The sequence below is a fragment of the Salvelinus sp. IW2-2015 genome, linkage group LG32 (assembly GCF_002910315.2).
Source record: "Salvelinus sp. IW2-2015 linkage group LG32, ASM291031v2, whole genome shotgun sequence".
In the NCBI taxonomy this organism is placed as follows: Eukaryota; Metazoa; Chordata; class Actinopteri; order Salmoniformes; family Salmonidae; genus Salvelinus; species Salvelinus sp. IW2-2015.
In genome coordinates, this window is record NC_036871.1 from 35,681,686 (window position 1) to 35,708,403 (window position 26,718).

The 26,718-nt window shown below is 43.1% G+C and overlaps 1 protein-coding gene across 1 annotated transcript in view; it reads right to left on the bottom strand.

Annotated features, from left to right (window-relative positions):
- Nucleotides 1-11,248: 11,248 nt before the first annotated feature.
- LOC111956444 (potassium/sodium hyperpolarization-activated cyclic nucleotide-gated channel 2-like) overlaps nt 11,249-26,718 on the bottom strand; it is a 71,393-nt gene continuing 55,923 nt past the window's right edge. Inside the window, exons 5-8 of the mRNA XM_070436583.1 lie at nt 16,283-16,429; nt 15,147-15,387; nt 14,315-14,479; nt 11,249-13,281 (exon numbers count right to left, since the gene is read on the bottom strand). Coding sequence (XP_070292684.1) covers nt 12,167-13,281; nt 14,315-14,479; nt 15,147-15,387; nt 16,283-16,429 — 1,668 coding nt within the window. The 3' untranslated portion in view covers nt 11,249-12,166. The remainder of the gene's footprint in view (nt 13,282-14,314; nt 14,480-15,146; nt 15,388-16,282; nt 16,430-26,718) is intronic.

Below are 26,718 nucleotides of genomic sequence, written 5' to 3' on the forward strand. Positions count from 1 at the left end.
CTTAAATATATATATTGATTGCAATTATTCCCGAATGAGTGAGCGTTCATGTGCAAAGGATTAGCAATTCAATTGTTATAATTATCAACGTTGTAGTGTCTCAGCTCAGTCGACCCCCACTTCCCTTTTGTCCACCAAGCCGCAATGCCGGTTTAGCCCACTAGGGCACATTCCCCTATCATTTCCTTGTAACCATATCTACTGTTTGTTATGCATTTCTGTGATTACTTAGTTAGTAAATAAATTATTTAAGACAATTGATGTATGGATTACTCATAGTGAAGACTGGGTTCGTGCTGATAACCAACAATTTACAACGTTTGGAATGAGACTAACGTGAGGTAAAGAATAATTCATTAATTCGAAGACTAATTGATCAGATATTAAAATATCTGAAAGTTATATTAGGAAAATTATAACTTTGTAATCTGAATATTTTCCTTGGTGCCCCGACTTCCTAGTTAATTACAGTTACATGATTAATTAGTTTAATCGTGTAATAATAATTACAGAGTTATTTGATAAAAATAAGTCTTCTGTTTTAATGATGCCAAAGACACGACACTGGTGACACTGTCAGTGATTTATTTAGAATTCAAGGCACACTTAACCAGCATGGCTACCACAGCATTCTGCAGTGATATGCCATCCCATCTGGTTTTCGCTTAGTGGGACTATAATTTGTTTTTCAACAGGACAATGATCCAAAACACACCTCCAGGCTGTGTAAGGGCTATTTGACCAAGGAGAGTGATGGAGTGCTGCATCAGATGACCTGGCCTCCACAATCACCTGACCTCAACCCAAATGAGATGATTTGGGATGAGTTGGACCACAGAGTGAATAAAAAGTAGCCAAAAAGTGCTCAGCATATGTGGGAACTCCTTCAAGACTGTTGGAAAAGCATTCCAGGTGAAACTGGTTGAGAGAATACCAGGCAAAGGGTGGCTATTTGAGAAATCTAAAATCTAAAATATATTTTGATTTGTTTAACACTATTTTGGTTACTGTATGATTCCATATGTGTTATGTCATTGTTTTGATGTCTTCAGTATTATTCTACAATGTAGAAAATAGGAAAAATAAATAAAACCCTTGAATGAGTAGGTGTGTCCAAACGTTTGACTGGTGCTGTGTATGTAGGTGGGAGGGAACGAGGGAGAGCTTTGTACGAGTCTCTGTGTGTGGAGTAAAGGTGGTCTAGAGCTATTTTTCCCTCTGATTGCACATGTGACATGCTGGTAGAAATGAGGTAAAACTGATTTAATTTTGTGTTATTTCATCGGTTCATCGGTTGGTAGATAGTGTGGCCTACAGCTTATCTTGGGCCTGGTCCAGGAGCAGCAGTAAACCCTTTGTGTCTGACTCATTAAAGAAAACATATTCGTCCAGTTGGAGGTGAGTAATTGCTGTTCTGATACCCAGAAGCTCTTTTCGGGCATAAGAGACTGTAGCAGAAACATTATGTACAAAATAAGTTACAAACAATGTGAAAATACACACAAAATAGCACAACTGGTTAGAAGCCCATAAAACAACAACTTCCAACTACTAAATCAGTAGTTATTAGTAAACTGTCGGAAACATTAACTTGCTTGACCATGCTGCAAGTGGTATAACTGTTTGCTACATGCAATATTTGCTTTGTGGACTTTACCGGACAGATGCTGCCCTCCGGTTTTGTGATGACACAAACGTATGTGTATTGAATTTATTCTGCCACTTTGTGACTGTTATCTTTTTGTTGTCACTCCTTATTGTATATCACGGTGGCGTATGAACGAATGGGTCATAGAAAAAACAATACAATTATCACAACATAGGTTGTAATATGGCTTTTNTCACTCCTTATTGTATATCACGGTGGCGTATGAACGAATGGGTCATAGAAAAAACAATACAATTATCACAACATAGGTTGTAATATGGCTTTTCTCTGGCTTGGCTTCCTCAGTGATTAGACCCACACACCGCTACTGTTCATACATATACTGAAAAAATATATAAACACAACATACAACAATTTCAAAGATTTTTCTGAATTACAGTTCATAAACTCCACAAAAAAAGAAACGTCCTCTCACTGTCAACTGCGTTTATATAACTTAACATGTGTAAATATTTGTATGAACATAACAAGATTTAAAAATTGAGACAAACTGAACAAGTTCCACAGACATGTGACTAACAGAAATGGAATAATGTGTCCCTGAACAAAGGGGGGGTCAAAATCAAAAGTAACAGTCAGTATCTGGTGTGGCCACCAGCTGCATTAAGTACTGCAGTGCATCTCCTCCTCATGGACTGCGCACCAGATTTGCCAGTTCTTGCTGTGAGATGTTACCCCACTCTTCCACCAAGGCACTTGCAAGTTCCCAGACATTTCTGGGGGGAATGGCCCTAGCCCTCATCCTCCAATCCAACAGGTCCCAGACGTGCTCAATGGGATTGAGATCCGGGCCCTTCGCTGGCCATGGCAGAACACTGACATTCCCTTCTTGCAGGAAATCACGCACAGAATGAGCAGTATGGCTGGTGGCATTATCATGCTGGAGGGTAATGTCAGGATGAGCCTGCAGGAAGGGTACCACATGAGGGAGGATGATGTCTTCCCTGCAATGCACAGCATTGAGATTGCCTGCAATGACAACAAGCTAAGTCCAATGATGCTGTGACACACCGCCCTAGACCATGATGGATCCTCCACCTCCAAATCGATCCCGCTCCAGAGTACAGGTCTCGTCGTAACGCTCATTCCTTCGACTATAAACGCGAATCCGACCATCACCTTTGGTGAGACAAAACCGCGGCACGTTAGTGAAGAGCACTTTTTGCCAGTCCTGTCTGGTCCAGCGACGGTGGGTTTGTGCCCATAGGCGACGTTGTTGCCGGTGATGTCTGGTGAGGACCTGCCTTACAACAGGCCTACAAGCCCTCAGTCTAGCCTCTCTCAGCCTATTGCGGACAGACTGAGCACTGATGGAGGCATTGTGCGTTCCTGATGTAACTCGGGCAGTTGTTGCCATCCTGTACCTCTCCCGCAGGTGTGATGTTCGGATGTACCGATCATGTGCAGGTGTTGTTACACATGGTCTGCCACTGCGAGGACGATCAGCTGTCTGTCTTGTCTCCCTGTAGTGCTGTCTTAGGCATCTCACAGTACGGACATTGGAATTTATTGCCCTGGCCACATCTGCAGTCCTCATGCCTCCTTGCAGCATGCCTAAGGCACGTTCACGCAGATGAGCAGGGACCCTGGGCATCTTCTTTTGGTGTTTTTCAGAGTCAGTAGAAAGGCCTCTTTAGTGTCCTACGTTTTCATAACTGTGACCTTAATTGCTTACTGTCTGTAAGCTTTTAGTGTCTTAACGACCATCCATAGGTGCATGTTCATTAATTGCTTATGGTTCATTGAACAAGCATGGGAAAGTGTTTAAATCCTTTACAATGAAGATCTGTGAAGTTATTTGGATTTTTACGAATTATCTTTGAAAGACAGGGTGCTGAAAAGGGCCGTTTCTTTTTTTGTTGTTAAGTTTATAAGGTAATCAGTCAATTTAAAGAATTAATTCGGCCCTGATCTATGGATTTCACATGACTGGGCTGGGGTGCAGCCATGGGTGGGCCTGGGCATAGGGGGCATAGGGCATAGGCCCACACACTTGGGAGCCAGGCCAACCCACTGGGGAGCCAGGCCCCGCCAATCAAAATGAGTTTTTCCCCACAAAAGGGCTTTATTTAAAAATTGTGGCCTTTTATTGTCCCGGGCACAAGGTGCACCTGTGTAATGATCATGCTGATTAATAAGCTTCTTGATATGGCACACCTGTCAGGTGGATGGATTATCTTGACAAAGGATAACATGCCCACTAACAGGGATGTAAACAAATTTGTGCACAGCATTTCAGAGAAATAAGATTTTTGTGCGTATGTAACATTTCTGGGACCAGTACTTTACATGTTGCATTTATATTTTTGTTCAGTATACATACGCTGTAAGGTGGGATGCAAGGTGAAAAATCAGGGAAGAAGTTTTGGGTTTAAGAACTGAACACTGAGCAAATGTCAATCTCAGGTAATTTACGTTACTCAGTGATTTGTTAGCKCACTGAGCTCAAGCATAATCATAAGGCCTAGGAGCTAACAGGAGTGGTAAAGGAGTGGTCACGTCAGTAAAAACAAAGTCATTTCAATTCCCAAATAAACTCACTCAATTGAGTAAAGGGTTCATTCTTGCCATTTATACGTTTATTGATTTTTCCATAACAGAAACAAACCAGGAAGGCAACACAACACTAAGATAAATTGCACCCAGATCTCATCAGTCTCCATTTTCCAGGAGGCTGTGCCCTGGTTCCTGTGTGCTGTGCTGTGCTGTGTACCCTACTCCCAAGTGTGCTGAAAATAACAGAACGCTTGGCCCTGTTCACCAGCCCTTACAGCTGTCCCACTCCACCGCTACAGAAGCATTTAAAGGTCAACTCTGACAGAATACTCCTCATAGGCCAATAAATCCTCAAAGGGGATGTGTTACTACTGTAATACTGTAGGAACCGTTTGTGTACTGTACCCTGGCTTTGGCTTTGAACGTTTTATCATTTCATAAGATTTTACATGTGTTGGTTTATAATGATAAACAAATACAATCTGTACAGATGCAGGATATAATTTGCTTGAAGCTTCTAAAGTTTGTAYTTTCCACTTCAAAATTTCCCTATCTAATAATGTATCAACCCCTACACAAATGTCCATTAATTATAATCCACAGAATAATTCACATTTCCTGTTGCTGCAGGACTATTTTCCTGTCGTGGGAATTAAGATCAAACATCTGTAAAGAAACGTTTATTGAATTGCCATTTTCCGTCAAGAGTGGCTTAATATGTTTTATACAGTAGATAAAACCTTTTAAGGAAGGAAGGACACTACTGTACAAACATAGGTAAAGCTATACACACAATGCATGTGTCTCTATCCACTTTATACAACATAGGTGTTTATGAGACTGTTCTTACTGTTCTTCATAATTCAGTGCTCCGGTTATTCTCTCCCTGGTGTCTCTCTCTGCTCCAGCCCGGATCACTGCACTCTGTGTCCTGGGTGGGGATGGAGGGATGGAGGGCTGCAAGGTGGAGGGCTGGAGGGGAGAAAGGAATGGTGGGAATGGGGAGCGAGACAGAGGGGTAGAAGGAGGGAGAAATGAGAGAGAGAAGGGTGGGAAAGGGAGAGAGGGTGAAGAGGGGAGGGGAGATAAGTGGGAGGGGGAGAGATTAGAGGAGCGACAGAGCGAGAGATGGTGAAGAGGGGAGGGGAGATTTAAGTGGGTAGAGGGGGAAGAGATAGAGAGAGCGACAGAGTGAGAGAGGGTGAAGAGGGGAGCGGGAGATGGTGGAGAGGGGGAGGATAGAAGGAGCGACAGAATGAAAGAGGGTGAAAGAGAGGGGGGAGAATAAGTCGGGAGGGGGAAGAGGAGAGGCACAGGAGCGAAAGATGGTAAGAGGGGGAGGGCAGATAGGGTGCGGAGACGGGGGAGAGATAGAGAGAGCGACAGTGAGAGAGGGAGAGTGAAGAGGGAGGGAGATAGCTGGAGAGGGGAAGGGGGGAGAGATAGAGAGAGCGACAGAGCGAGAGAGGGTGGGAGCTGTGCTCCAGCTGCTCCAGGGCCTGGCCAGAGGAGTGTGCCCCTTGGGCTGCGCCCTCCGTCTCTGATGTACGCACGCACAAACGCACATAGGACACACTACACTCACACACACACTACTGTCGATCGATCTTCACATTCTTCACATACACCACACAGCCACATGTATGAGCACACACCATCTCTCTCGGTCACACTCACACGCAAAGCAGTGATAGGAGTCTCCAGACTCAGACAGTCATCACGGATGCAGCAAGCCCTGTCTGCAGAGAGACAGAGAGAGAGAGAGAGAGAGAAGAGAGGGAGAGAGAGGAGAGAAGGAGAAGAGCGAGAGAGAGAGAGAGAGAGAGAGAGAGGAGAGAGAGAGAGAGGAGAGAGAGGGAAGAGAGAGAGAGAGGGAGAGAGAGAGGGAGAGAGAGAGAGAGAGAGAGAGAGAGAGAGAGAGAGAGAGAGAGAGAGAGAGAGAGAGAGAGAGAGAGAGAGAGAGAGAGGAGAGAGAGAGAGGAGAGAAGAGAGAGAGAGAGAGAGAGAGAGAGATTCATGAGAGAGAGAAGGAGAAGAGAGAGAGAAGGGAGAGGGAGATTTTCTATTGAGGCAGAGAGAGGAAAGAGACAGACGCCTCTGTGATTAACTGGGTCTGTGTGCCTGTTTGCATCTGTTTTGTAACAGCAAATCAAAGGCCACACAATTGTTCAGTCTGTATGTGTACTGTAGCTGTCATCTACAAAACATTTTTTTCACAGCAATGGTTTTAAATTCAAACACCTATAGTAGGAGGCTGACTGTGAAGGCTGCGGAGGGGAGGACGGCTCATAGTAATGTCTGGAACGGAGCAAATGGAATGGCATCAAACATGGAAACCACGTGTTTGATGTATTGATACCATTCCATTCATTCCCCTCCAGTCATTACCACGAGCTCGTCCTCCCCAATTAAGGTGCCACCAGCCTCCCGTGGTGGTTAACTGTGCCCCTGTGTGTTCTTCCACTGGTATTCATTGAGATATTAACTATAAGTAATTTTGGACCCTATTAGCCTGTAGAGATAACGTAGAGATAACGTGACCACCCCCAACAGTTGAAAAACACTTTAAGTGAAGTGTGTAACTTACCATTGTCAGAATTAAAAAGTTGTCAGGTATACCCAGAATATGAACACACGAATCAATGAAGGGACATGACTGCCAATGCGCTCATCTTTTTATTGCACAACAATGACTCATTTTGTTAGGAACGCTTTAACAACATTTCCACCAACCGACAGACCAGCTTATTGAGAGAGACCAGAGCCTGGCTCTGAGTTCTGGACCAGCTGAGAGAGAGTGTAGGACAGCCGTATACCCCGTACCCCGTCCAAAGGAAAGAGTGGAGCTATTACCATATTGAGTACATCTATCCACTCCTTGCAGATAGTCACGATATGTGAAGTACTTAGGAGTAGGGTTTAGGGGTCAGTTTGGGGTTGGACAGCTAGATACCAGCTCAGACAGAGTACAGTATGGAGTTCAGTGGAGCGTTAAAGTACTTTAACCCTTACAGACCCAAACACAAGCTGAGCCTGAGGGGCTTTAAGACAACCTCAATGGGGAACGACAAACACTGAGTGACAAAGAGAAAAATTAGTTTAGTTTTTTCATTGCCAGATGAGGATAAACCCACAGTGGCTGGAATATAGAATTCTACTAGAGTTCTGAGAACCTTTGTACTGGAACCACTGTTAGGAAGGCTAGCTGCAGTGATGTAGAATCTCTTTTGTCAAAAGATTCCAAAATAAACTGCTTTTTCAGATGGCAACTCTCAGATTGCAATTGTGTCTGTTTCTGCTTGAGTGAGCCTGAAGACCTAGCTTGGTGTTCTCAAGTGGGACCCCTAAGAGATGTAGAGGAAAGGCACAGGGGTCACCTACACACACACAAACACACACACACACACACACACACACACACACACACAACACACACACACACACACACACACACACACACACACACACACACACACACACACACACACACACACACACACACACACCACACACCAACACCACACACACACAACACCGGCACACACACACACACACACTATACAGAGAGTCCTAAAGCAGAGAGAAGGCTTAGATAAGCAGGCCACAGTAGCTACAACACTAAGGTATAATAATTGTCAGACTAGTTGACATTTTAAATCATTGTAGTTGGTTACACAGAAATGTCTAGATTTGAAGGTCCCACAAGGAATTATCAACCAAACATCCCCTCTAGGTCAGAAGCAAATACATTGGTTAGTCAAACAGACAGATATGAGAAACAGTAATCAAGCTTGGTACTGCTTCCCTGGTCTTCAGATGAACAGTTTTGGGGTGTCCATTTTCACTTGAATGATTCTTGATTTGAGTTCAGTTGTCCACAAACACTGTTTGTTGTCTGAGGTGATATCTAGACTGCGTAAACTCCACGAAAAAGCTTGTTTTGAGTTCACCCTCTCATTGTAGAAAATGTTTGGATTACACCAGATTGTGGTACAAACACGACAATGTGCCTCCATAACTCTGTGTATGTCACACATACAGTAGATGAGTAGAGTACAGCGCACATGGTGTTTGAAGGCTCAAACCAACAAAAATGTGTAATTTTGTGTTTCCCAAACCAGGGAAATTGATATATACTGACATTGTCATTTTAATTCAGCAGTACTAATCTTTAGCTAACATTTGTACATATATTGCAAGTTGAAAATAAAAACACATATTTGCATTTCTACAAGCATGTACATACCACAAAAATAGACTGTGGAAACTAGATATACAAGGCACAAGGTACAGTATATGCTGTCCATGTGCATTGGGGCAAACTGTAAACAAAAACAAGAACAACAACAAAACAAACAAACAAAAAATACTTATCGAAACAGAAACATAAAATACACTGATATGCTAAGACATCAACACTAAGGTATTCAGTACCCTTAATATCTTTCATATCTGGTACGGCAAAAATTTGAGATTTTAAACTGAGATAACCGTCTCTCAATAATCGTTGGTTGGTTTCAAGCATATGTGGGGAATCTCACTTGCATTCCATTGCAAGTTTCTTTTTCACAGAGAACAAAAGCAACAGTAAATTACCAGTAAGACTTTACTTGAATACGCTATCTTAAAACCTGCATAACACCTTCTTATACATAACAGATGCAAGGGATTCAAGAAAGAGCTTGTCAAATTGACTGAGGTGTCATCCATTGATCAAGAGTCATGCTGGGTGCATGGGAACTCTTGCACTGAAACAGAGATGATATAGCCTGAACATAGCAGTTTTTTCTCTGCCCTTCTTTTTTTCACTGACTGTGGACAATCATTCAAATCTTTACAAATAATATCAGCACAGTCCTTATAGCAGCTTAGCACGGCAAACTCGGGTTTTAGCACATACAAGGAATAGGTAAGAGGACCAATTGATTGCAATGACACAGCATTGAAGCGCACACCTGGAGTTCACTCATTTGGACTTAACTCATTCATAATTGTATAGGCATTTTGCCATGCGCTTTTCCCATGGGAGAAAACAAGCAGTCATTATAGTAATATGTTGGGGACTATGATCTGACTTAAAATATGTGACATGTGATAGTTAAAAATGATAGGCTCAAAGCATTAGGTTTTGATATGTGGCTCAGAATATAAGTGATAAACTTATATAATAATAATTGTTATCGAGTGATCCAGAATTTATGTGAAATTTAGGTCAAATCAATAGTTAACCAATAAGGGATCAATAAAACCATACAGATGTACAGTAACTGTATCTAGGTCAAATCAATAGTGAACCAATAAGGGATCAATAAAACCATACAGATGTGGGATCTTAATTTGACCCTGCTTCTCACAGCAGGAAAATAATCCTTCAGCAGCACAAAATTGTAATTATTATGTGTATTATAATTAATGGATTTTTTGTAGGTGTTTTTCGTTAGGGAAAATTGTGTCTGAAATTTTAAAGTGGAAATGACAAACTTTAGAAGTCTTTTTAAACCTTGAATACACCACAATTTGCATTTCCTGTTGCCCAGGAATATTCTCTGCGACAACAGTGGGATCAAATTAAGATATCAGATCTGTATATCTTTCCGGAAAGGTGGTAAACCTGAGTGAAATGTCCATCATCATGAAAGTTCAAAGCTTCAAAAGTCAGAAATGGTACGACGACTCAGCTGCCAATTTTCTCCCAGGATATTATTAGGTTAACCAGATGTGACCGTTGTAAAAGACTGAAGCTGTGATTTCCCTTTGTATTAAAGGCTCATAATGTGACACAATGTGCTTAATGTTGAGCTCAATTTTGCTGTGAACCAAAGAGTCAGTTCTCAGTGACAAACTGAAAATGGTTTCAACTCTCTGTCCTACATCCAATCATTTAAAAAAGTGTATTGTCTTGTCATAGAACAGAGAATGGGGTAACACACAGTTTACATAAAGAACACACCCAGACCAGAGAAGCAATAAACCTAAGAAACATCGCACAAACATTCAGCGACACAATCTCCCTTCGCATCGTCACCCAGAATAATTTCGGTCCTTGTATTTACATGGCAGTTTATTTCTGATTAGCTGTCTTCCCCCTCATATGGCATACATTCAGCAAGAGAAGGCTTTGAAGTACACCAGGATTAGAATCATTAGAATATTTATAATCAATGTCACAACCCGCCACAACCATGAATTTTGAGAACTAAATAGGATTGCTGAAGAATAAATAATTTTCGTACAGACATTCGTAGAGTTTGAGATTCGAAGGAGCTGTATCACTTGCTCAATATACATACAACACCAAAAACACACAGGTGAAGACATACTTTACTCTACCCCACAACATTTCCTATTGGCATGCATTCTGTCAATTAGTTAGTCTTTCTTTACAACATACAATATTACTTTAAATGGACTTTAAAGTGATAGTTTGGGGGAGTTGATTTCCATAACTCCATTCCGGAATCCTCAGGTGACCCTGAACCAGTTTGAAACCAGTTTGCCTCATTTGATCCACAAAATAATTACATCCACTCACTTCCTCTGACATTTTTGGTTAAGATAACAACGTGGTCACTGGATTACAATAACACAACATGTGAAGCCACGGCAGCTGCTGGATTCTTTAAGGTTTCACAGTAAAAATAAAGAAATGAGATACCTGTACAGCATATGTATATACATGTTATATATATATTTAAATATATAGGCGGGGTAAAAGTATTGCAGAATTATATTGCATGTATTAATCAATAAACCTGGACGAAAACAAGCAAGTATACAGTATGGGTTGTTTGCGATGGTTCTTTTTGATAAAGCTCAGATTTTTGCCTCCAGGGTCACGATCAGTATATTTCTGCTGACATGACAAGTGATATCTTTCCAGACACATTTAGTTGGACGGAGAAGCTGGGAAATATTGCCTGTGCCATTGCCAGCAAATCCAAACAACCAGGCCTGACAACGCAGGGTAAAGATATGAGTACACGAGTCAGCTCTCTAGGAAAAACAGAATGGAACCAAAAACATGCATACCAACTCACGCACACACACACACACACACACACACACAACACACACCACGACACACACACACACACACACACACACACACACACACACACACACACACACACACACACACACACACACACACACACACACACACACACACACACACACACACCACACACACACACACCACACACACACACACACAAACCAAATATATGGCTTCTAAACTTGGAAATCAAGGCCATTTTAATAAATGGCATTTTCTTCTATATTTCTTTTTTAGTTGATACAGACACAACCAAACTTTGTGTTTAAGCTCAACTTTGGTTTGGAGTAGTTACAATGAAGATATTACCTTTCGGTATTTTTTTTTTACTATTCTAACTATTTACACATCGATGTAAGATCGACCAGCGGTCTAAAACACTACCTTCACTACTATTTTAAACAATATGAAATGTATTTATTTTGCTACAACAGCGTTTACAGAAAAAAAAGGACCTAAAAACACATTCTGAAAGCGTAAAATGTCATCATTGTCATCTGATTCAAGTCCCTGATTTTGCGTTTTTAAGTCCAGCTCCTGCTAGATTGCATTGTATGGATTCTACACAGTATGCAACAGTTACATTAATTATGTTGTTTCTCAATATCTTTACAATAAAGACAGCAATATAGGTGTTTGGAAGCAGAGTGTAAGGGGTGATACTAAGACTACAGGTGCTGGCATAGTAGAATAGTCCAGTCCCACCTTTSTTAAACTAGTTTAATTGTTTCGACTCTCCAAGTCACACGAGCCAAAGAGTTCCTCTTTCCTCTTTGTTGACTCCGACCGACACACAGGACATTCAGTTAGAATGACTGACGGTGTGGCCCATATGAAGCCAGCCAGGTCAGTAAGGAAGCCGACCAGTCAGGTCATCCAGACAGAGATAAACAGACGTTTAGATTCACCCATGTGAAGAAGGCCTCTCTCCTGCAGCTCTCATAGGGTCACAAGTTGGAAGACAGCCGGTTCCGGGCTGAGTCTAACTCTGGTATGCTAACGATCGAATCCTTCTTAGGAGCTCCAGAGGCCGGGAGCCCCGACCCAGCCGCCGCTGCAGCCGCCCCCATCCCGGGTGCTCCTCCTGGGGGAGGAGTGGAGGCGAAGGCCACCCGCTGTGGAACTCCCGCGGGTCTCCCCCCAACCTGGACCCCCACCCCAGAGGGCCCAGGCTGGCTGGGGTGAGTGGGCTGAGGGGGGCCGATGGAGGTGGAGGAGGCGTGGGTGGATGGGTGGGTAGATTGGGGAGGGCTGGGGCCGGCAGGAGGGGTTCCATCCTGAGGGAGGGAGAGCTGGGAGGCGGAGAGGACACGGGCGTCTTGGCTCAGGGTGCCTGAGTGGAGCGAGTGGGTGCTTTTGTGTGAGGAGGGCCTCTGGATGGTGTGCGTGGGGCTGGGAACGTGGTGCTGCACCAGGGACAGCTGAGACCCAGACGGCCCCGCTCCCCCCATGTACTGGAATGTCCGTCCTGGATGCGCCAGAGGGCTCTGGACTGGTGGGCTGGAAATAGCCGACCCAAACACTCCTGTTGCATGAGCCATCTGTGGTGGCTGGGACTGGAGAGGAGATGCGGAAACAGGGCTCTGTGACAGGCTATGGACCACCTGGAACCTCCGCAACATGCGGGGGGACTGCAGCGTCCCTGACCCTGACCCAGACGCTGACCCTGGCCCCATCGGACCTGGCCCCATCGGACCTGGCCCCATCGGACCTGGCCCCATCGGACCTGGCCCCATCCCCATCCCCATCGGCATACCCATCGGCCCCATCCCCGGCATCCCCATTCCCCCCATCGGCCCCATCCCCTGGGGGCAGAAGCTCATGGCCACAGCCTGCTGGAGGCTGGCGAGGGCCCCGACCCCGGATGGGCCTGCGGGGGAGAACATGCCCCCAGGGACGGAGGATGTCATGGACATGGTGCGGGGTCTCTGGAGGTCCACCAGTTTGACCATCTCACGGTCGTACTTAACAATCTCCTGGATCATCTCATTCTCGTGGTTGTTGAAGACGCCGGAGTTGAGGTCGTGCTGCACTTTGTGCATCAGAATGGAGTTCTTCTTGCCTGTGATGGAGTGAGGAGGAGGATAAAAGTAGAACATGATGAGGTAGAGGAAGAGGAGAACAGGGAGGAGGAGGAGGAACACTGACAGTATTTTCCATCCTTCAAACTAGGTATATTGTTTTGGCAAGAAGCAACSCTACAGGAAAATACTGACAACAAGAGGGTCACAGTGTCACTTCATCAATTAAAGGAAAGAGTCACCCATTTTGAATGTTATATAATTTTTATGCATCTCTGAGCGATGTTCTATCGATTCCGGGGTCATTTAATGTTTTCGTGTGTTCCTGAGCTATTGTCGTTTAAGCAGGCAGAAATACGACAAGTTACGACAAGAAATACGACAAGTATGACAAGTTTTGCATTATATAATGAATATTGCACATAGATAACTAAATAACTAAATACCATTCAAAATGGGTGAGTCTTTCCTTTGTCCTGTATAGAGCATGCTGAAGCAACACCATAACTCAGCTCAATGCTCGGGCTAGAGTTATCTTTCATAGATAAGATTGCATCTGCTATTTCTAAGAGGGAGTCCAACATAAAAGGTCAAATAAAGATGTGTTTATGTGATATCAATACGTAATATTAGGGTAAGATGTGAAGATGAATTCTCAATAAAGACAGTGTCACGCCCGAAGCCTGGTTTTATCCTCTACTCCCCTGTGAAAATAACAGGTGCAACCACTTGATATATCTGGCCCAGTCCCTATTGATTGGACCACTGTTGTGTCTGGCAAACAGTGGGGAATGCAGCATCTGTGGAACCACCTGGGTACCACTAGCGCGGAAACTACTATCACACAGGCAGTTTATTGTTCTCTTTCTAGGAAGAGAAGCAAGTACAACTAGGGCCCTATTTGACTACTTTAAAATGCATCCTTCTTTCTTAGTTCCCTTGGGAAGTAATCACTGATCTAACACAAATGGATTGTTGAAAGTTCACGGATCTACTACTGTCAGATCAGTGATTACTCTAAGGCAGGGAGTGAGGAAGGTGCATTAGTACAGGGCCCAGAGCTCTCTTCAGTACCTATGCGGTCCAGTCGGTCGATGGCCACGGTCTCAAAGGCCCGTCTCATCATGGGGTACTCCTCTAGCACCTCGTTAAAGTTGTCCACAGACAGGGAGTAGAGACGGCAGTACGTCTCCGCTCTGACGCTGGCCGTACGCCGACCCCGCGTCAGCAAACAGATCTCTGATAGAGGGAGACAGGGTCAGGAAACACAGAGATAGAGCAAAATGTCTCAGAGAAACAATATATTCATGTTCTATTTCATTATCTGTAAAATATACCGTAGAAACCACCCATTATCTGTTTCACTACCAGTTGTTTGGGATTGTGGTACACTTCCAATAAAGTTGTGCCAGTTTTCAAAGCCGAGGGACACATGAAAACCCACAAAGCAGTGGGTATTCTGCTCCAGAATACTCCAGTGATCTCATTATGTGTCACGCCCTGACCTTAGAGATCCTTATTGTTCTCTATGTTTGGTTAGGTCAGGGTGTGACTCGGGTGGGAAAGTCTATGTTTTCTATTTCTTTGTTTTTGGCCGAGTGTGGTTCCCAATCAGAGGCAGCTGTCTATCTTGGTCTCTGATTGGGGATCATATATAAGTTGTCATTTTCCTTTTGGGTTTTGTGGGATCTTGTTTTCTGTTTAGTGTCTGAGCCTGACAGAACTGTGTGCTTTAGTTTTTCTGTCTTTGTTATTTTGTTTGGTGTCATCAATAAAAATACGATGTATGCCTACCACGCTGCGCCTTGGTCTCCTTCTACAAACGAGAGCCGTTACATTATGTCTAAATATTAATTGTTCGCTGAATTAAATGAAAGTCTGTGTGTATTGTGGTTCACGCCCATACCTCCAAAGTAGGAGCCATCAGAGAGCTTCATTCCCAGGGTTCCCTTGGTGATGACGTTACAGACTCCGTGCTGGATGAAGTACATCTTCTTGCCGATGGTGCCCTCTCTGATGATGTAATCACGGGGCTGGAAGACCTCGAAGCGGAGCATGATCAGCATGGCTGTCACAAAGTTGGGCTCTGCGTTGGCGAACAGCGGCATGGACGCCACCAGCTTACGGCAGTTGAAATTGACAATTTCCTGATGATTGGATAGACAAAGTTTGTTAGTAAAATATTTCAAAAACGTTACATCCACCAATTATTCACATGTATGTTTTTTCTTTAGGAATGATTGCTTATGGGTACATTCATGTGTGTGTAAAATATTTAAAAAATGTATTAATAAGATATTCGATGTGTATGATTTTTTTTTTGTTGCTAAATGCTATATACCATTGGTTAGCTGGAATGGAATGTTTGTATCGTGTATATTTGACGTGTGTATGAATGCACTTACAGTAAGTCGCTCTGGATAAGAGCATCTGCTAAATGACTCAAATGTCACATGTAAATGTTACACATACAGGTCTCAAATTATTGTATTTATAATATCGTTGTAACATTTCTATATTTCTTCGTTCCTTTCTTAGAATTTGGGGGATTTGTGTGTATTGTTTAGTAACGACAGGTATTATTGCAGTGTTGGAGCTAGAAATATAAGCATATATAAATGTTTTATATTGATGTCATATATTTAGCATTTCTACATTTATTTATAAAAATGTAGTTATTTGTTACATTTGACTGTGTAAAACCTGGCAGTACTACTTATTTCTCTGAGAGTGAGGCGGATATATAGCATTTTGCAACAAAAAAAACATGATTATATGTCTCTCTGAAATAAAACCATCAAGTGATGGATTTTAAACAAATACATGTCTGTCATTAAACCATGCCATGATTAGATAGAGAAAAAACACACCAATCTCTTTCATAATTTCTTTCAACAATAAAAGCTAATTTCCCAGCATTTCTGAAAATGGATATATAGCGTTTTGGAATGAAACTCTTGAAATGTTTTTAAATGGTTGTGTGTGTGTGTGTGTGTGTGTGTTTATGGCGTGCCTGTTTAGGTAGGAACTCAAGAGACCCACCTCTCTGAGTGGTTCGTTCAGTTCCTCCAGGATGCTGTCTTCATCAAACATCTTCCCCTGGTACCGGTGCTCATAATAGTCATGTATTTTCTGTCGGAAGTCGGACGGCAGCTTGTGGAAAGACATGTACTGCTCCACTTGTTTGTACTGGAGAGAGAAATAAAGTCTTTTTGGTACCAGGTAGAACCATTTTGAGTTCCAAGTAGAACACCTTCCACAGAGGGTTCTACATAGAACCCAAAATAGTTCTACCTGGAACCAAAAAGGGTTCTACCTTGAACCAAAAAGGGTTGTCCTATGGGGACAGCTGATTAACTATTTGTATCTAAGAGTGTAGAGCTTAAACTGACTCTATGGAGTGGTTCAACCATTCCATCATGAAAAAAAGGGAGACCCATTACTAAAGTGGATGGTGGACAGGCCACGGTGAAAACTAAGATCTGGTTTTCCAGACAAAGATTAAGTCTATTCTGGACTAAAAACATGCTAAATGGAGCATTTTTCTAGCCTAGGACTAGTGCTTTTTTAGTCTAGGACTAAGTCTACTCTGTCTGGGAAATCAGCTCCTAAAGCTATGCATTACTAAATCAATGGAGTGTATCAGGTGGTGTATAACTGGCATGGTGTTTGATCCCAACCCTCCCCGGGATGTATCAGGAGGTGCATAACTGGCATGGTGTTTGATCCCAACCCTCCCCGGGATGCTAGTCTGCCAGTCAGGAAGACATAGATGTGGTTGTAAAGCTGTGGAGCTGTGGGAGATGGAGAGATTCCTCTGTGCACTTTTATGTCAGCATCCGTGCAGTTCAGCCCACGTCAAACAGGGAAGCTGTCTCGTAAACATGTCACTCCACCCAGCACTCATAAAGCCTTCACAAACATAACACAGGCCTGGGTCTTAACTGGCACTGACACGACAAAACCCACACACATACTGGCAGGCAGACACACACACACACACACACATCAAACACACAACACACACACACACACACACACACACACACACACACACTGACAGACAGACACCCACACACTGACTGATAGACAGACACATAGAGAGACAGAGAGACAGAGAGACAGAGCGACAGAGAGACAGGGAGACAGGGACAGACAGACAGACAGACAGCAGACAGACAGACAGACAGACAGACAGACAGACAGACAGACAGACAGACAGACAGACAGACGAATTAACTGTTTTCCTTCCCTTCTTTCTCAAACCATTAAAAATGTACAAAAACAGAATCTCTTTCATAATTTTAGAGAAAAATAGTATAAACTATGCAAATCTGGAATGTGAACCCTTATGAACCCCTTACTGATTGTAATATATAATAATATATGGCATTTAGCAGATGCTTTTCCAAAGTGACTTAGTGTTGCCTGCAAACATTTAACACATGGGTGGTCCAGGGAATCAAACCCACTACCCTGGGGTTACAAGCACCATGCTCTACCAACTGAGCTACATATTAGTCTAGTAATAGAGTGTTAATAACTGCCTTATTCATGATCTACTACTAGACAGGAGCACCATAAAGGTTTACCATACCCCATTTGACACACTGCTTTCATCTCTGCCACATCCACCGGAGAGAAGCCATATAACTCTAACAAGCTCAGTTGAATAATTCAAAGGCAAAATAAAGAAGTGAAGTCTCTCATGGGTGATGAAAGCTTTGCTTCCCTACTTGCTGTTACATAATGAGATGCTGCGTCAGTGCTGCTGCTCTCTGACAGGCTGAACGGAAGCTGTGGTGGCATAGGTAGGTGTTGCTGACGTAGTGGTGTGTGGGTGTGTGGGGGGGTAGGGTGTTGCTGACGTAGAACAGCCCAGGCATGCTGGTGATGCTGATAGGCTATACCAATCAATAAACAAACTGAACCTGCTGGTGATGCTGATAGGCTAACCATCATAACAACTGAACCTGCTGGTGATGCTGATAGGCCAACCATCATAACAACTGAACCTGCTGGTGATGCTGATAGGCTAATCATCATAACAACTGAACCTGGTGAGGATGGATCTGAAATAGTACCCTTTGCCTATATAGTGCACTACTTTTGACCAGGGCTCATAGGGCTTTGGTCAGAAGTAATGCACTATATGGGGAATAGGGTGCCATTTTAGACACAGCCAGTGTTCCCATTGTGGTGAGACCATAGAAATGGAATAGGTAGAATGGAGTAGTTGTAACATAGATACCAGTAGTTCTATTATTTACAGGATTTCTATGGTACCACCCCATGTACAGATTATACCAAGAAAACATGATGTTCAGTTGAACAACTTGAATAGTGGTATCCCAGAGCTAAAAATGTGAATTCCAATGAGTATTTGAAGTGGATAATGGTAGTGTAATACCCACACCTACTGCTACTCCCAGTTTGAGCATCAACCATATCCCTCTTCGCCTTCTCTGATTGGTGGGTGATGTAGAGGTCATGGGTCAAACCTATCCCCAGGGATTTAGACTCTTAAGTACAGGAGAATGAAGCAACAAAACACTATCTGTTTGGCTGCTGATTGGCTTAAATAGCTGCGGTTTAATGACCTGCTTTTGAAAAACATGTCCAGGTGCCAGATTGATTTTTACAACCTGACAGCTCTCCAATGTTATTGAGAAATGAGAGAAAGGGTTAGCCAATGAGCCACAGTGCTCGGAGGGGGACTGACAAACATCCAAAGAGGGTCAAAATGACACCCATTTTCTGTGTCACTTTGATTGGCCCATATGCTGCAGCTAAACAGTGTGAGAGATGACATCTTGATGTAGCCTAAACATTGGCATTCATGGATTTCTGTTTAGCACTTGGTGGTGGAATAGTTCTCCATTCACTATTGACAGCATGATGGACAATGTTCTATCACTTTTACTTCTACCCAGGGGCATAAAATGGGGTACAAACTGTGTGTGACACTATTTATCCCTTACAGTTAAACACAAAAATAGTAAAAAATCCAATGAAAGTAAATGGAAATAGATATGTCATAGCGATGATCAATTCATCACTCATCATGTTGAAGCTGAACACAACCCCCTGGTCTGCTCCAGTGACATCAGCAACACTTATACGTCATCTATCTTTAAAGCTGTTTAATCTCAACCCCCCCATGGCCCCKCTTTTCCCTTTCCTCTCCCCTCAGTCCTCGCTCCCCACCATGAGGAATTCTAATTTGGGTTCAGTGCGGACAGCATTTTCGGATATATCATTCATTCACTGCATTCCGGCCTAAATCACTTCATTATAATACATAGCACATCTAGCAGTGAGTGAGAGGCTGGTGACAGCCAAGTCAAAGCCTGTCTCCCATCCCGCCAGAGAAGATGTGAGCAGAGGTAAAACAACATCAAAGTCACTACTGCTCTGTTAATTGGATTTTTGCGGAATCAGAAACATACTGAGATTGACTCTGAGAGAGCTAATGGCCACGGGATGTTGGCCTGTGCAAGTCTTACATTTTGTTTTATATTTTCCTCCATTGAATGTCTGAATACGTTTACGTACATCTATGAGCTACTGTCTTTAAAAAAGCGAGTTCCAAAAGGATTATTTGGCTGTCCCCATAGGATAACCATTTCTGGTTTCAGGTAGAACTCTTTTGGGTACCATGTAGAACCCTCTGTGGAAAGGGTTCTACAGGGAATCCAAAAGGTTTTTACTTGGAACCCAAAAGGGTTCTTCAAAGGGTTCTCCTATGAGGACAGCTGAAGTACCCTTTAGGTTCTAGATAGCACCTTTTTTTCTAAAAGTGTACGTACTGATATTTAAACCTCTATATACAGTAAGAACTAATGGTGGCCACAGTAGATCCTAACTCAGTCTGAGTAATGAAGGTGGTCAGAGACTTGATTTGTGTCTGAGAGAAGACAGCCCACATGAAAAAAGACTACAGTTTAGAATCCTATAATAAACTGTAGTATACTGTAGAATACTACACTGAGTGTACAAACCATTAGCAACACCTTCCTAATATTTAGTTGCACCCACTTTTGCCCTCAGAACAGGATCGATTCGTCAGGACATGGACTACAAGGTGTCAAAAGCGTTCCACAGGGATGCTGGCCCATGTTGACTCCAATGCTTCCAACAGTTGTATCAAGTTGGCTGGATGTCCTTTGGGTGGTGGACCATTCTTGATACATACAGGAAACTGTTGAGTGTGAAAAACCCAGCAGCGTTGCAGTTCTTGACACACTCAAACCAGTGCACCTGGCACCTATAACCATACCCCGTTCAAAGGCACTTAAATCTTTTGTCTTGTCCATTCACCCTCTGAATGGCACACATACACAATCCATGTCTCAAGTGTCTCAAGGCTTAAAATTCCTTCTTTAACCTGTCTCCTCCCCTTCATCTACACTGATTGAAGTGGATTTAACAAGTGACATCAGTAAGGGATCATAGCTTTCAACTGGATTCATCTAGCCAGTCTGTGTCGTGGAACTAGCAGGTCTTCTTAATGTTTTGTACACTCACTGTACTATCCATCGATCATGTGTAGTACTTACTATAGAATGTTGTAGTATACTGTAGAATACTATAGTAAGTACTACAATATTATCCGGAAGGGAAAAAAACAGTGTAGTAAATACTACAGTAATGCCCATTTCCCTCCCCAATATTGCAATTTGTGGCACCCATGTGGGAAACCTACATGCCAAGTCTAGCCCAGAGCTGTGTTCGAGTACTCACACTAACCGTACTATTTCTGACGTGATTTGAGTGTATAGTATGCTTATTGGTCATAGTATGGTTATAGTTAGTATGCCAAAAGTTCCCGGATGTCGTACTAAATTTGCCAAATTATGAAGTAGACACGCAGAGGACACTATTTCTGTAATTTAGGGCCCATAATGCAATTCTACGGAAATGGGCGTGGCTTCACATCGTTTTCAGATTTGAAGAAAATGGAGGAAAATATGCAGCCGAAGTCCACGAGAGCTGATACAAATTCACTGCTTTAACTAATTAGGACAAATGTTAAGCAATGTAATAAAGTAATGACTTTTCAAATAAGTTACCTTACACGTTATGTTGGCTGACAATTTGTTAGCTACGCTGTCCTCATAAACCACATAACATATTACAGCAGTATAGGTAGCGGTATGTTAGCTAGCTACCTAACGTTAGTTGGCTACTTATACATCAAACTTGCCAGTATATTAACTATAAACTATCTAACTACCCAATGTTTATTGACTTGATTATTCCCATCATTCTTAGTTTAGCTAAATGGTATAGTCGTTGTACGTTCTCAACAGACATTCGGGTGCTTTGGTAAATTCGCTCTGGCTATCTACTCCGATTTCAGAGCACTCTCGTCTGAGTGTACCAGAGCGCAGAATAATGAATTTACAAGTGCTCAACACCAGTTGAATATGGTCGGTGTCAGTAAACGTTGGCAAAAAAAGCGTAATTAGATTGTTGCCAGCAGCACAGTTGCAGTCACCAACGCTCTGGATAACATGAAAACTGCCTAACCAGCTCTGCTAGGGCGAGTAAAATGGTCAGAGTGGTCTCATTTGTGTCTGGAAGTAGCTAGCAAGCTAGCCAATGTTAGCTTGGGTGCTTGACTGCCGTTGTAAGGTCAGAACGCTCAAATCAACCCAACTCCTGGGCCAGAGCGTCCAGTGTGCGCTCAGAGAGAGAAACGCCCTGAATTTAACAAACGGACAATCTGACAAGGCTCTGAATTAACAAGCGCACTCTGGCACTCCACATTGAATGAACACACCCAATGTCGTAAAATGTCTAACTAGTCATGTGTTATGCTAACTAGCTAACAAGAGGTTGCATAGCAACAGCATCAACTTCCGGTAGACAGGCGAAGAGCTAGTACGCTCAACTAAAAGCATACTGTTCATTTACAGTATACTAAAATGAACTAATAGTATATAGTATGCAGTATATACTCATTAAGTATGTAGTATACAGTATGTTAGTATGGGTATTCGAGCACAGCTCATGTATTGTGTTCTCTACAGGTTCTAGAAAAGAGCAGAAGCTCTGAACCATCCGTTCAGACCCCAGTCCTACTTACCTACAGGTTATGGAAATGTTGCAATTTTAGTATTTCTTCAGTAGGTTTCCTGAAGGAGAAAGCCTCCACTTCTATGTCAAAGACAATCAATCAAAAACACTACAGTAAATACTACAGTAATGTCCGCAAAAACACTACTGTAAATACTACAGTATACTACAGTCAGCAAAGATATTACATGAATTACTATGGTATATACTACAGTTTTCTTTTAAAACATAATTTATACTACAATTAACTGTAAATACTACAGTATACTACAGTAAAAACTTAACAGCAAGGTATGCAAAAACACTGCAGTGAATATTATAGTATTTATACCATAGTATACTATAGTCATTTTTTTGTGGGAGATCACTTCTGTGGCTGACATGTAAACAATCCTCCATCCTCTTACATGCTTCAGGCAACGCAGCTTGGGCTGTGAAAGACCTCTGCTGAGTACTAAGCTACTATACTGTCCAGCCTTTAGGCTGACCAATCCTGCACTAACACACCTGATTCATCCAGTGACTCGAGGCTGATTCATTGGATTAGGTGTTTCAATGCTGGGCCATGCACCCACTTCATCTGTCCAGGACCAAGACTGGCTAGTGGCCATCTCCCTGTGCTACAGTGTGAACCCACAGAGACAGACTGACTCCACTCTCATCAGGGGCAGAAAGTTTAAACGACTCTCAGTAATATTTGGAGGCATAGAGAATTCCTCCAGCCGAGAGCAGCTTCACTGGACTGACAGTTCCTTTTCTGGGTGTTTTAATAAACACACGGTGGTCCTCAGCTCAGAAACCCTAATCCCTAGCAGAGCAGAGTCGTCGGAAAATCTGACAGCAGATCATGAGCAGTAGAAAGTTTCTATTGAAATGTACTGACCTGGCCTCTCTGCAATGCATGGTGGAGTTGTAAAATGGATTAGACAGAGAGTTATTAACGAGACCAGGAAATACAAATGAGAGACAAACTATGAGAGTTCCATTACGCTCCAAGTGCACTTTGACATGGATGCCTAATCCTCCTTCATTTGATTCAAGGTAGGACAAAAAGATTCCGTTCACCTGTTCAAGATGTTCTAGAACACCAATATTCTGATAAGATTGCATTTGTAAAACCAGTCACTCTCTGTTGTAAAACCAGCCACTCTGCTGTAAAACCAGTCACTCTCTGCTGTAAAACCAGCCACTCTCTGCTGTAAAACAGGTCACTCTCTGCTGTAAAACCAGTCACTCTGCTGTTGTAGAAACCAGCCACTCTAACCATGCTGCTAAAAGCCGTACGTCAATCTGCAATATGCTGTGCAAGAAGCAGTCTGTACCCTAATACACAGTGGGTAAAACCAGCAGGCTCTCTGCTGTAGAAACGAGTCACTTCGTAAAACAGCACCTGCTCGCTGTAAAAACCAGTCCACTCTGCTGTAAACCATCACTTTGGTTAAAAACCAAGTCACTCTTTGTGAAAACCAGTTTGCACTCTCTGTTTGTAAAATCTATTCAACTCTCTGTGCTGTCATAAAACCAAAGTCACTCTGTTGTAAAATCAGTCACCCTCTGCTGTAACACCCCACCAGTCACTCTCTGTTGAGTAAAGACCTTGTCACCTTGTTACACACTCACTCTGATTGTAAAACCAGCACTCTCTGCTGTAAAAGCGCAGTCCTCACTCTCTGTTGTAAAACCAACTTCATGTCAGCACTCTTCTGCTGTTAAAACCAGCACTCTCTGCTGTAAAACCAGTCACTCTCTGCTTAAAATACATGTCATCTCTCTGCGAAAATAATCCGAAAAGTCACTGTCTGCTGTAAAACCAGCTACCTGGCAGGTGTTCATCTCCCCCTGGGAGATACCATTCCTCACCGATAGACACACCGTGTATCACACAGAGAGATTTTAGCACCCGTTGCCCGGCGACGATAAGAAGGATGAAAGGTAATGAGAAACCATCTCATTGCAGATCTAATATAGGTGAAATACAACGAGTAGGATTGGTAAAAATGTGCGTCGCAAAATCTCAACTAAAGTGTTCTAGTAATTTACATTTCGCTCCTCATAGGAAAAGACCTTTGAAAATGAAATGAAAAGTAGCATTGCCGTAACAGAGGATATTCCCAGACAAAACAGTCTATTTATTGTCCTGACATCTCTGGACTATGCGCCGCAAAACGCATATGCAAAGTATGTATTAGATGGTCAAGAGAGCTCAGCCACTACACATGCCAAGAGTCTTCCGTCCTTCTGATCCATCCCTCCCCCCATCCCCCTTTGTGCTTCGTGTTCCCCGTACGGGCCATTAGCACTGCACCTCTCAAGGACACAGCCAACAATGAGATGAGGAGAAGGAGAGAGAGAAGAGTGTCGGGAGGAAAGAGAGAAGAGAGATGAAAAAAGAAAAAAAGAAGACAGGGAGAACAAAGGAAAGATCCAAGGAAGAATGGACATGGGTAAAGACGAGAGAAAAGAGGTGTAAGAGATGAGAGAGAGAGAGAGCCCCTAGTTGAGATTTTGTCTAGAGCTGGGAGAAGAGCGAATAGTAAGGAACAAATGAGGATATGAGAAGAGTGACTCTGGAAGGAGAAAGAGAAGCAGAAAGGTAACGAAGGAGAGGTTGGGCAGAGAGAGAGATAGAGAGAATGTGACGAATCGAGAGAAGAGAGCGATTGAGAGAAGGAGGAGGCTGGAGAGAGGGAGAAGACCAGAGAAGAGATGAGGAAGAGAGAGAGAGAAGATTGAATTGCCGATGAGAGAAGATAGAGAGAGTGAGAGACGAATTTAATTGATTGAGGTAAACAAGGAGAGAGAGAATGATCGAGAAAGCATAAGAATCTGAGTGATGACCAGACAGAAAGCCAAGAGACCGAGAAGAAAATAGAGATGGAAGGGAAGCACAGAAAGAGTGGGATGAGAGCAACAACGTGTGTGTGTGAGAGAGAGATTGAGTGGGAGAGGCAGGGAAAGGGAGAGAGGGGGCCATGGTGGGGACATCACCTTCAGGATGACATTGGCAGCAGGTCTGCTGCCTCATCAATTCTGCTGCTGCCCAGAGGGACGTCATATCTCCCACTCCACCTTTCCCTCCTCTTCCACATCTGCCTCCCTCCCTTAACCCCCCTGCTACCCCCAGCCCGCGGCAACGCGGCTCTACCTGGGTGAACACACCCGCTCACTCCGATTGGCTGCTGAGAGGTAGGAACACTCCCGCAGCTCGACAACCACAGAGACTCTGCTTGGAGACAGGAGCCAGGGCTTGTGTTGCTAACGCTGCTGCTAACACCAGGCTACACTACTGCAACACTACTCATTAACACTAGACTACAGCCTGCTGGCTGGGCTCTGCAGGTATCTACCTGGGATCTACAGAGAAACTATATGGTGTTATACTACCATACAACAGGTACTATCTGGTACCTATGTCAAATATCAGTTTGTAGGCCACCTTACTACCGACTAGGTACAACCCAATGATGCCTAGTGGTTCAATTATAAAATAAAGTAATTCTTACTTTACTTATAAATCACTACATTTTACGATGTCATTGTTACATAGCCTATCATTTGTGAATTATTATGAATAGCGGAAGTAATATGATGGGAAAGAATAGCCTAGCAGTTAAGGAATAATGGTAGTTAATTCAAATCCCCGAGCTGACAAGGTACAAATCTGTCGTTCTGCCCCTGAACAGGCAGTTAACCCACTGTTCCTAGGCCGTCATTGAAAATAAGAATTTGTTCTTAACTGACTTGCCTAGTAAAATAAAGGTAAAATAAAAAATAAATAAAAATTCATTCATTCATTTAGTAGTACTACTAATACGCAAGAAATGAAGCTATAATTTCACTGCACCGTTCAGGCAACATGATCATCACCATAGTAAGAACACAACTGATTGTTGTTGTATCACTGCAGTAATCAGTATCATCATTAAAACGCTTTGCCGTCACATTCTGGAAGCAGCCCATTTAAAACTGCCACTCATCTGGGGAGCAAAATACATCAAACACAACAGAGGACAGACACGGTTGTCAGGGTGGAGATGTGTCAGGGTGGAGATGTGTCAGGGTTGTGATGTGTCAGAGTGGAGATGTGTCAGGGTGGAGATGTGTCAGAGTGAGATGTGTCAGGGTGGAGATGTGTCAGGGTAGAGATGTGTCAGGGTTGTGATGTGTCAGGGTGGAGATGTGTCAGGGTTGTGATGTGTCAGAGTGGAGATGTGTCAGGGTGGAGATGTGTCAGGGTGGAGATGTGTCAGGGTGGAGATGTGTCAGGGTTGTGATGTGTCAGGGTGGAGATGTGTCAGGGTGGAGATGTGTCAGGGTTGTGATGTGTCAGGGTGGAGATGTGTCAGAGTGGAGATGTGTCAGGGTGGAGATGTGTCAGGGTGGAGATGTGTCAGGTG